The sequence below is a fragment of the Colias croceus genome, chromosome 28, assembly GCF_905220415.1.
Source record: "Colias croceus chromosome 28, ilColCroc2.1".
In the NCBI taxonomy this organism is placed as follows: domain Eukaryota; kingdom Metazoa; phylum Arthropoda; class Insecta; order Lepidoptera; family Pieridae; genus Colias; species Colias croceus.
Genome location: NC_059564.1, coordinates 2,664,869 through 2,677,410, shown reverse-complemented (window position 1 = coordinate 2,677,410; position 12,542 = coordinate 2,664,869). Strand labels below are relative to the sequence as shown.

At 34.0% G+C, this 12,542-nt stretch overlaps 1 protein-coding gene across 2 annotated transcripts in view; it reads left to right on the top strand.

Annotated features, from left to right (window-relative positions):
* LOC123703985 (acyl-CoA-binding domain-containing protein 5) overlaps window positions 1–11,414 on the top strand; it is a 32,388-nt gene extending 20,974 nt beyond the window's left edge. The window contains exons 2-9 of one of the 2 annotated variants that reach the window (XM_045652211.1): window positions 4,074–4,185; window positions 6,548–6,629; window positions 7,141–7,291; window positions 8,479–8,576; window positions 9,589–9,673; window positions 10,082–10,182; window positions 10,663–10,782; window positions 11,189–11,414. In XM_045652211.1, coding sequence (XP_045508167.1) covers window positions 4,074–4,185; window positions 6,548–6,629; window positions 7,141–7,291; window positions 8,479–8,576; window positions 9,589–9,673; window positions 10,082–10,182; window positions 10,663–10,779 — 746 coding nt within the window. In that variant the 3' untranslated portion in view covers window positions 10,780–10,782; window positions 11,189–11,414. Of the gene's footprint in view, window positions 1–4,073; window positions 4,186–6,547; window positions 6,630–7,140; window positions 7,292–8,478; window positions 8,595–9,588; window positions 9,674–10,081; window positions 10,183–10,662; window positions 10,783–11,188 lie in introns of both variants that reach the window. The other variant, XM_045652210.1, reaches the window with a different exon arrangement.
* Window positions 11,415–12,542: the final 1,128 nt, after the last annotated feature.

Here is a 12,542-nt window from a genome sequence, read left to right as displayed (position 1 = left end):
AGTTAACTTCCGCTTCAAAAACTTACTTTGGCTCTTAGGTAGACAATCCACACTTTCTCTAAGCAATAAACTTAGAGTGTACTGCGCAGTAATAAAACCTATTTGGACATATGGTATTCAACTCTGGGCCTCCGCTAGCGAATCCAACCTAATGTGCATGCAAAGGGTGCAAAACAAAATCTTAAGAGTGCTCACAGCAGCTCCATGGTTCACTCGCAACTCTGAAATTCATGAGTACTTAGAAATGCCTACAATTAAGGAAGAAGCTACTAAATACCTCAAGAAGCATAAGCAAAGACTTGTAATGCATCCAAATCCACTCTCCCAGCAATTGCTTAAACTAAACCCCAGGAAACGTCTGAAAAGAGCTAATGTTGATGTTGAGCTACATTAGAAAGGGGAATTAGGGCACTGGTTCTAGTTCTCAAATCGCCAAATTATTCTGTCCAAATATCTGCTCATAGTCCGTTGACTGATCGCAGATGTCAATTAATAAAAAAAAAAAAAAAAAATGTTCATGGGTTCGATTCCCGGCAAGGCCAAAATGAAATAAAAATATTTTTCAAACTTCTTTCCAAGATAGCCCATTTCCCATTTATGGGGTAAAATTTATGTAGCTGGCAGTACAATTCTTCACACACACTAGCGTCCTTACAAATCGCCTTACACACACTACAGAACTGAGTTGCCGCACTCACGGAGCTATTGTTTTTGTGGAGCGGTATCTAGTCGTAGCGCGCGCGCGGAGACCAATTCATAATCTAAGGTTATTTCATTAGGTACATCGAATCGAATATGTTATATGGTTTGTTTTCGACATACGATCAAGTAAATAATAAACGAATTTATTACCGTTGTGGTTTGATGCATTGTTTGCAATAAAGAGTAAAGAGAATAACAAGGTGTTTTATTTATTTATTTAAAAATAAATATTTGTTGATTGTTATTCAAGGTAATGTAATGTAATTTTAAAATACATATAACAATACTTAGTTAAATTGTGTGTATAAACATCATTAGGCGGATCCACACAGAGAGCAGCCTCGCGAAGGATTTTCCTCGCGAGGCCGCGCCGCCGGATCTATGTGAACGTGCCTATTGTTTATACATACATCCGCATTCACATAACATTAAACATTTCTAGAAACTTCGTTACAGTTCTAAATAATAATGAACAGGAGCCGTATTATGACCTCTTACTTCCAGACAGTTTACGCCGTGAATTGAACTGATTGGCAAAATCATATTGTGATCGCAATAACCAGCCATGGTTAATTATATTATAGGTAATATGAATTTACCAGTCAGTTCAATTCACGGCGTAAACTGTCTGGAAATAAGAGGTCATAATACGGCCCCAGCTTTTTACGCGCCAGAGTATATTATACCCGTACTCTTTCTATTATATATATCCTTATATCCCCCCTATAACATTGTTCGAAAAGTCGATCAATTAAGGAATGAATGAATAACTTGCTACTGGAGTTTACCAATAGTCTGCCAATAGTTGCATTTATAAGGCAGTCATGTGACTTCCATTCCAATATAAATCATTTCGCAGTTGTTTATTATTCATTGGACGCAAGATTGGACGTAATTCGTAAAGGCTAACGTTTAAGGGTTGTCACTTTTGATTTTTAATCGAACAAAATAATAAATTCATCAGAGATTAATCCGTAACATTTTAACTGTTCAGAGAGAATATGGAATAGATAAATGCATAATTTAAGATTTGTAATTATTGTACACTATGTTTATTTACATCTACACTAATATTATAAAGAGGAAAACTTTGTTTGTTTGTTTGATTGTAATGAATAGGCTCATAAACTACTGGACCGATTTTAAAAATTCTTTCACCATACGAAAGCTACATTATCCACGAGTAATATAGGCTAGTTTTTATCCATTTTCTTTGAAAACGCGGGCGAAGCCGCAGGCGGAAATCTAGTTATATTATAAAGATGAAATTAAACAAATAAACTTCTTCGTATAAATACAAAGATAAGAGAGTTTGTTTATATTTTCTAGTTCAACGATCTTGTTAGGTAAATAAATATTTCTTGTTCGAGAGATCTTTTCTTGTTTATTCAAATTATTTTATTGATCTGATATTTTAATGTTCAAGTTATCTACACTAATATTATAAAGAGGAAAACTTTATTTGTTTGTTTGTTTGATTGTAATGAATAGGCTCATAAACTACTGGACCGATTTTGATGAAATTTGGCACAGACAATCTCTAGACACTGAGAAAGAACATAGGCTACGTTTTATAGCGAAATATGTACCACGGGCGAAGCCGGGGCGGACCGCTAGTTTTTTAATAAATTGCTTGTGTTTTTTGGAACAAAGACGTTATAAGTGACACATGTTTCGAAACGAATAGATTAAAAGATATTGTGTCCATACTTTTAATCACACTTTTATATTGACTTGGTAAATCAGGTGATAACCCTTGATCGATTGCACTCCTGTATCGATTGCCGTCTGACCTTTGATGTTGTTAAAACTCAAAAATATTATTGATGCAATTGTACTTACTACATCATAACAATGTTTGCAATGATCTTATCAATACATAACACGTATATAAAATATAAATTACTATCTCGCTGTGGCATTAAATTATAATGTATCCCACGTGTCATGATTTTTGTACCTATTTATTTGATGCAGGATTTCAAATAAATAGGTAAAAATAATCTGATTCATAGAAATATTACCACACATTAAAATAAGAAAGTTACTAATAATATGATTAACTATGTTATCACATAATCATGTCATGAAAAAGTTAAGCAAAGTGAAGGTAGGAAAGAAAATCTCATCGTTACTTTTGAGTTTTATTAAGGAACAGAAATTAAAATATTTTTTTGAATAGGTACTATAAATTATTTTTCTGTAATCAAATTCCTAGATTATTATGTGGCCAATGCTCAGCTGATTGAGACAGCTGCAATATAGATCTAAGATACTTTTAATTAAGATTGTCATTTTTATGGAAATTGCTTGTATGATGAGTGAAAAACGCCTTCGTCACTTAGTATAAAACAAAGTCGCTTTCTCTGTCCCTATGTCCCTTTGTATAATCAAGAATTCAATCAAATAGCAGATTCAATCAGATGACGGCTACATCTACATTTATTCCATTTTATTATATTCTAGACCCTCATTTTACATCTAGAAAGTTCCATACCGCCTTCACCTAAAACATTAGAACACGTAATTCGACCTTGGTGGCACATTTCACATACACATTAAAACGCTATTGCTCCACTAATAGGATACATACTATATTTACATTGCAAGTAAATTTGGCGCCTAATTTATTGAGTAAAATAAAAAAACCCGAGAGTATGGACGTCAATTAGAAGTAGTTAAAACATGTTTAGGATAATCACCTACCTCAATAGGGTATTCAACTTTTTGTAATCTTAATTTATTAACTTTTGCTATAATAATTGAATCAGAGCTGGTATTTTTGACCAACCGTTTAGGGTGCTTTTTCACCAATAATGTGCGAGGATGTGTAGCGAGGAATGTGTTTATAAATAACCAATAGTATCGCTTCAAACCGTTGCTTTAGAGCTATTGTCTCGGCAACTATTTTGTCTCTCTCCTCAACTCTATGGGGAGTTGCGTCGCTACGTGCGCGCGCTTTCTTACTAGCCCATACGAGTTGATGGGCGAGACAAAATAGTTGCGGAGACAAAAGTTGCTCTTGCGCGCTAGCTCTTAAACGCTAGTAAATTAATCGGTTAATTGAAATATAACGTCAAAACAGACGGGAAACTAATAATTTTACTTATATCTGGAGTCTACGTAAAGCTTCGACCATGAATTCCAAAAACGGCCTGTGAAAAAACTTATAATGGGCAAACTATACACAAAATGTAGAATGTTTTTCAGCCAAAAAATAAATTATGAAGTGGCAAATAATAATTTGTATATGTATACTACAAACTTGTCATGTTTTTTTCGTACTTCTGAAATCAGCATTTCCGACTATAATCAGATTCTAGGGCATGACTCTGAAGATCAAACATAACAAAAGTCGTTTCTATTTTCAGGGTCGTACCAGCCCAGCAATGAGATGATGCTAAAGTTCTACAGCTACTTCAAACAGGGCACAGAGGGCACATGCACGAAGCCCAAGCCAGGTTTTTGGGATGTCATAAACAGGTATGTATATAAACTGGATGGCTGTGGGGAGTGGGGAGGATGGGAGTGGGGAGGTTGACTATGGGGATGATGGGAGTGGGGATCCCCAATCTTGTTTGTTTATTTATTATAAAAAATACTAAGTTAAGGTGTAATATTATTTATTCACTAAGTAAGTATAAATTTTATTATTAAGTATACATATATATTATAATATTTTTTTTTAATAACCGTATACTGCAGTTGAGCAAAAAATACATCCACTGTCAGCAAGGCATCCTAAGGCAACCACTGAAAATCAGTGTATTACACTGAGTGGCAGGCCTTTTGTGACATATGTACATATATTTAAGTTAGATTAAAGTTTCCTGTTTCATTTTATTTGTATCTTTTTACGTATCCATAATAAACGTAATTCATTTCATTTCAAACTAGCTTTCCGCCTGCGGCTTCGCCCGCGTTTTCAAAGAAAAACCCACATAGTTCCCATTCCCGTGGGATTTCCTGGATAAAACCTATATCACTCGTGGATAATGTAGCTTTCGAATGTTGAAAGAATTTTTAAAATCGGTCCATTAGTTTATGAGCCTATTCATTACAATCAAACAAACAAAGTTTTCCTCTTTATAATATTATATTATTACTAGCGGTCCGCCCCGGCTTCGCCCGTGGTACATATTCACGTTTTCTCTACATAAGAACCATCCTCGAACTTTAAGGAATATTATAAAAAAGTTATGCGCTTACCAACACATTTTGGGATTCATTTTTATATTATAGAAGATAAAAGTGACGTCCGATGTTCCCTATAGTAGGGGAGCCCAGGATGCTAAATGTGGATTTACTCGAGCGTCACGGGAACTTATTAGAATTGGTAGATTAGACCATAGCGAGAAAAAAAGGTCCTATAATGTTTTCACTTTTAGCGGTGGGGAAGGGTTTTTTGATTTTTTTTAATTTAAAAAAGAAAAAAAATGGCTTGGAAATACTCAAGCGCGTTAGATATTGATATTTTGCATGCTCCAGGACGTCACTGAAAAAAAGTATACGTTAATCTGACGATTAAAGTGGCGATTTAATCGCTATGAAGAAAGGGTAAAAAATTAAAGTAATATTATTCGAGCGCGTCAGATTAATATCTGGGGGGGTTAATTACAATATAAGAAGTCCCCATTTCGCTAATCTGACGATTCGAGCTCAACCTTAGGGAATTATGGATTATTCAAATTTTCCAGCGGGGCCCCTGAGCGCACCCACCAACCATAACTGCTCATATTGACTAGAGGTACTAATGAATAGCTAAGGTACCGTCCCTAATAGTAATCTGACGCGCTCGAGTAAATCCCAAAATCCCTACTACTAGTAGGGTAATGGGCAGATGTATTATGAATACATCAGTTTCAAAGATTTTCTTTAAGGAAATAGGTGGCTAGGATAATCTTATTGAATTACTAGCTGTGCTCCGCGGTTTCACCCGCATTGCTCCGCTCCTGTTGGTCTTAGCGTGATGATATATAGCCTATAGCCTTCCTCGATAAATGGGCTATCTAACACCGAAAGAATTTTTCAAATCGGGCCGTATTTCCTGAGATTAGCGCGTTCAAACAAAGAAACAAACTCTTCAGCTTTGTAATATTATACCTATGGTAAAGAATGTATTTATAAACAGTGGTTTTGAATTATAAACGCTTAGAATCGAATTATCAGAAATATATTATAGGTATATTTCTCAGTATATTTATTGTAAACTAAAAATATCGTCTGTTTTATAAATGAATATGAGGGAATACCATGTATTTTTACTTTAACAGATAACGATATTCTAAATATACATTGACATTCTCAAAATATGATAATGTAATGGCATTGTGATATTTGTTGATAATAACTCATTAGTCAAGATAATAAGATGATATTATAAGGTAAAATTAACATTTGTAGCGACTTTGTAACAATAAAACGAATAAACACACTGTTATTATATTTGTATAGCTAATGCGATTATACAAGTTTTGTATTTAAATGCATAAAGTATATGATTGTTGACATGGTTTATATGTCACAGCTATCTAGTTAAATCAGCCGTTTTATTCGAGCCTATCCTCTTATGAAATGCCCGCAGGATTCAAATAGCAGGCAGATACGCTTTAAGGCAATTTTGAACGATACGGTTTACATAGATTTGAATTTAGAATTATGCATGGAGATATTTTGGAAGCTAGAGAGTGCTATAGGCTTTTTTTAACGCTATGAAAAATCACATTCTCGATCAAATTTCCTTTGACGACGAGCTTTTATAGAAAAATTACGAGCGAAGTCGCTGCTAACAGCTAGTGGATAATACAATATTGTATATATTGATATATTATATATATTTTTACAGGGCAAAATGGGAGGCGTGGATGAAACTGGGTAACATGTCAAAGGAAGACGCAATGAAGGCTTATGTGGAAGAATTACACAAGGTGCGTTTTGTCGAGTTTTTCTGTTATACTGTAACATAGTTGTAATTGATAAAACCTGTTTTAAAAGATTTGAAAGGCTAAACAAAAACTATGGCATCGCGAACAAGGAAATTTCCTATACATATTTAAGAGCAGTTTGAACCTTTGTCACCTATTAAAAAAAAAATTTAACTGAAATTTTTTCATAACAACCACAATTATTGTAGTTTTTCGTATTCAAGAAACAATTTTGATCATTTTATAATGCATTTTTTTCATAATAACACCAATTCCGTCTACTTTTTCACGTGTGAGGAACAATCTTGATACTTTCTTCACGTGTGAGGAACAATCTTGATACTTTCCATAATTTTTTACTTCGTCATCATCATCATCATCATGGAGCGTTTTTCGCATTCAAGAAGAAGTATTTTTTTATAATAACAACAATTCTGTTCATCTCTTCACGTGTGAAACAATCATTAATTTCCACAATCAAACAATTATTTAACCGTTTTACTTATTACAACAGATAATCGAAACGATGTCATACAACTCTGACGTAGCGTCGTTCCTCACGATAAACGAAGATGGCGACGGCTTTCCCAGCGCTGATTTGCAGTTGGTAGCCGGTGATGTGCTGGCTAGATGTAGATCCGAGTCACAACACAATTCGCCTATGTGTGAGTTCCTTTTTGTTTATGGGAGATTTAAATTTGATATTTTTGGTTTTATGGCATTCAAATGATTTATAAAAGCCGCGTTCCTACCAATCTACAAAACAATATCAACAACATATATTTACAATAATAAAATAATGTAAAACACGAAAACGTGTACAAAATTAAAAAACCTCCCATATAAATTTATAAAGAATAGTAAAAATTCGATCACGAGGCGGGACTCGAACCCGCATTCTTTCACGCCAATCCGGGGCGTATGCTTGACCATCTTAGCCACACGTGACCCGCCAGAGCGAATTTATTCTATTCTTTCAGTTTTATGTTAATTTTATGTGTTTATGCATCCGCCCCGGATTGGCGTGAAAGGATGTGGGTTCGAGTCCCGCCTCGTGATCGAAATATTTCTATTCTTTATAAATTTATAAGGATATAGGTAAATTAAAAAAAAAATGAAAATTTTCTGTCAGAGTAACCTAATCGTTTGGAATTTAAATCCCACAAGGAAAAAATTGACGCCTACATAACAAAATATTCATAATATCCCATTGAGATAATATTACTACGTATGGAGGAGACACCACGAAGAAAATCTGTGCGCCATTTTTTTGCTCTAACTAAGTTTTAAAAATTATTATCTAGGTAGGTACTTACCGATGAAAGTTATTCCTTTGCACTTTTCCGTATTATTTTTATTATTTGTGCAATATCGTAACACACACGAAGGCATATTTGATGCGTTTCACTTTAAAACAAATAAAAAATGAGCGTGCAGTTACGCTATATGACGTATGTTGAGCGGAACATAAGTGATGTAGGCGGTGTCGTCTCCATATGTATATCCAATGACCTATTATACTAGTAGACGCGGCATACGCCAACATCATTGCACTAAAAAACAGCGTAATTAATACATACCTACTTACTAACGCATTATCACCAATACAGTTGTTCTCTCTTTCACTCTCACGCACGAGACATAATACATGTCTCACTCATGTACTTCGTAATAACAACTGCCGATTAAAATACAAAAAGAACGTCCAGCCACGACGCTGAATGGTGCGTGACTAAGTGAAACTCGGGCACTTACCTGAGTTTTTTCTTGCCAAAATAGAGAGCGGGTAACGTATCTAGCTCTTTTATATATCATAGTGTATATCTCAATGTAATATCGTAATTTATTCCAGATTCCCGTTCAGTGAGCGGCGCGTCGTCCCCCGTCCCGGAGGAGACGGCGTCGCGGACACGACACGACTCGGAGGACGAGTACATTGACACCGTCGATGTTGGTGTGCCGCACGCTGTACGTGTCCGTGTCGTATACGTTGCGTGTGTGTGTGTGTGTGGGAGAGAGTGTGTGTGTGTGAATAATTTATTAATTTATTTAGCATACAATTCGGAAATCGGAGATGCATTTGCACTTCAAGCCTTACATGGAACGCCTCAGAGCGAGGTAACGCCGCATGAGTCATGTTTTTTCGTGCGTGCAGCCGGCTCTATCGAATTATAAAACGTTGTCACGTCAAAAAAATACTAATAATAAATAGTTAGAAATACACACATCAACAAAGTCTAGGGATATATTTTGGTATTGCATCGAATATCTCAAAATCTATGGAGAACGTCGATGGACGAGTACATTGACACCGTCGATGTTAGTGTGCCGCACGCTGTGTCCGTGTCGTATGTGTTACGTGTGCGTATGTGGGAGGGACAGTGTGTATGTAATAAGAGAGTGTGTGTGTGTGAATGGTTGTAAATATAAATTTATGTATATAATATATATATATGCATGTCACATGTTACACACCTTTAGTATTTTATTGTGTGTGTGTGAGTGTATGTGTGTGTTATTGTATACTAGCTTTCCGCCTGCGGCATCGTCCGCGTTTTCAAAGAAAAACCCACATAGTTTCCGTTCTCATAGGTTTTCCGGGATAAAACCAATTTGTTAATCCAAATTACCTGCTCTATATGTGTGCTAAATTTCATTGAAGTCGATTCAGTATTTGCGTGATAGAGTAACAAACATACAAACACATACATATTCATATACATCCATCTTCACAAACATTCGCATAATATTATAGTAGGATGTAAATTGATGTCTGTGCGACACTTATTAATGATTTTTTAATACATTCTCATACAAATGATTTTATGGAGAGAAATCACACACTAAAAATATCTGTATATCACTTGCACTAAACTGTATGTCTATGTTGCAAAAAAAAAAACTGAAATACCTACTATTTTAACTGCATCAGCATAATAAAATTAATATATTTTTCCCTCAGGTGGAACCCGAACCAGCGATACAAACGCACAGCGCGCCGAGACTCAGCAACGGACACGCTTACCAAATCACTTCGCAATTAACACGTATGTATTTATTTTATTATTTTTGGTTATGATATCATGATCAAATGTCATAATTTATCAGGAAAGACCGAATAACGAATAATAATAACGAATTGCACGAATGTATTATGTAAAAATAAAAATAATGTAAATAATGTACTTGTAGTAGAAGAATGAGTTAAAATTATTTCTTATTAATTAACCGACTTTAAAAAAGGGAAGGTTCTCAATTCGGCCGGTATATTTTTTTTATCATAATAAGATTGCAAGTATAAGTCTTAAAAATTATACACACTTAAACAAAATACATACCCCACATATAACCTGTTGATAATGCGATTATACTTCAAATTTAGCAGACAAACTATAAAATGTCATGTACAAAATAATATATTTACACATAATTCTTAAATATTTCTCGATTTGCAGATCTAAAAGTGCTAGAACAACTACCGGGTACACTCGCTCGGTTGGAGGCTGATGTAGCTGCGTTGAGAAAAGCTGTGGAAGGCGATAGGCGGATATTGGATGTAAGTATATACAAAAGTAATACAAAAAGCCGCATATAAGGATAAATATTAAATAAAATATCTAAGCATCACTATATAGTATACTAGCTTTCCGCCTGCGGCTTCGCCCGCGTTTTCAAAGATAAACCCGCATAGTTCCCGTTCCCATGGGATTTCCTGGATAAAACCTAGCCTATGTTGTTCAGTGAAGATACAGCTTTCTAATGGTGAAAGAATTTTTGAAATCGGTCCAGTAGTTTATGCGTGAAAACCATACATACATACATAATTACAAACCTTTCCTCTTTATAATATTCAAAACAAAATCGCTTTCTCTGTCCCTATTTCCCTATGTCCCTTTGTATGCTTAAATCTTTGAAACTACGCAACGGTGGTTTTTTAAATAGACAGAGTGATTCAAGAGGAAGGTTTATATGTATAATGACATCCATTAAATAGTGGAGTTTATCATACTAATATTACTTTTTATTAAATTTACAGCAAGTATCAAGCAGCTGGCGTTGGCCGTGGCAAGAGCTGAGCCCACCTACATTGTTTTTGGTCGTCGTTTGGCCGTTTATCGCATATCGCTTTATGGCGAGGAAGAATCGCTCTTAGTGGGTATGTAATAAGGTTCAAAATTGTATGAAAATGTTTAGGTTTGTGTGGAGCAAAATCGCTCTTAATTACTATGCAACAGGGTTTAAAAGTGTGGAGTATATTCGATCTTAGTGAGCAAGTAATAAGAGTCAGAATTGAATGAAAATCTTTTGGTTTGTGTAGAGCAAAGTCGCTCTTAGTTGTTATGTATTAAGGTTCAAAATTGTGTAGAAATGTTTTGTAGAGGATAATAGCTCTTAGTGAGTATGTAATAAGGTTTAAAATTGTATGAAAATGTTTTGGTTTGTGTGGACGATAATCGCTCTTAATGTTTATGTGATAAGAGTCAGAATTGAATAGTAATATTTTCTCCTATTTTTGTTGAAAATATATAATTTTTTTAATTATAATCAATTTCCCTTTACAGGTGTCAACGGATTCCATAATGTGATTCATACGTGCTAAACTCATTGTTTGGATTATCAAAAATATCATTATTTAGGCCCTTATACTATTTTAACTAATATACTTGTGTTAGGGCTATTAGTAGCAACATTCCGTTTTTATCCAACTTGTCAAAAAGACGTACCTCATTATTCATTATTATCGTATAAAAGTCAATTGGAAATAAGTAAATTTTGAAGTAGTGGCTATTAATTATTTTTTTTAATCACTTCCCTATATTTTGCTCTATGTAGCATATAAAATAAGAGATCTTATGCGTGAACTGTCATTTTGACAGTAGCTATGACATAAAAAAATGAAAAAAAAAATGAATGAAAAATCGCACCAATTGTGCCTTTTTTCTTCAGAGTAAATTATTGCGTTTCTGTTCTGTACCTAACCTTTTATTTTTCCGTCTATCCGTAGGAAAATTGTATCTGTTTTTATTCTTTCAATCACTTAATAAGTACAAATATGCCTTAAATTATAAGTGTTCACTGTTAATGTATTTATGTAATACGAGTCGATTCTTTACTGTAACACTTCAAAATATTCTTTACATTGATAGTAACCATGTTGTGGAGCTTTAGTGTGCTTTTTTTGTAAAATAAATAAGCATTTGTATGTAGGTTACATAATTTGTGATTATAATATGAAAATATCTTATAACAACGGTGAAATGTTGCTACCCGTTGTGATGAAATTGCATTTTTTTTGTGAAAGGGATTTTATTGGGCTTACGGTTTAAAATTAATTATAAAAATCTCGCATTAATTTGGGACAAATAAATTGTAAAACTTTTATTTTATTTTTATTTACTCTTATAAATAATATATTATGTATAATTGTTTCATTTCGTACCTTTTTGCAAGCATAGTGATGAGTTTATCTGTTACCTGTTATAATATAGTTTTCAAATTTTAAATAAGTGTTTTTAGGTTATGATAATTTTATATTTTTGTGATATATAGGTTATAAAGTGACGTTTCGTTTCCCGCCCTTTATTGACAGTAACGGCACGGGCTGCAGCTATACATCTCCATTTATTCCCAAAATAAATAAAAAACAATAAATTTCGTTTTTCATTTCTCTTCCTATACTTTAAATACAAAAAATTAAACAAATACAAAAATAACAAAAATGTTATGTAGGTATTTGATCTGATCCGATTTTCACGTTTAATTGCCTCTGTTGTGCATAGACAACATATACGCAATTGATTAAAAATAAATTGACTTACATACTTGATACTGGCAAATTTATACATTCTTCTTGCCATGAAGAAAAAAAATCGTAAAAACTTCGTAAAACACGAAAAATGTTATGTTGGTTCTGTT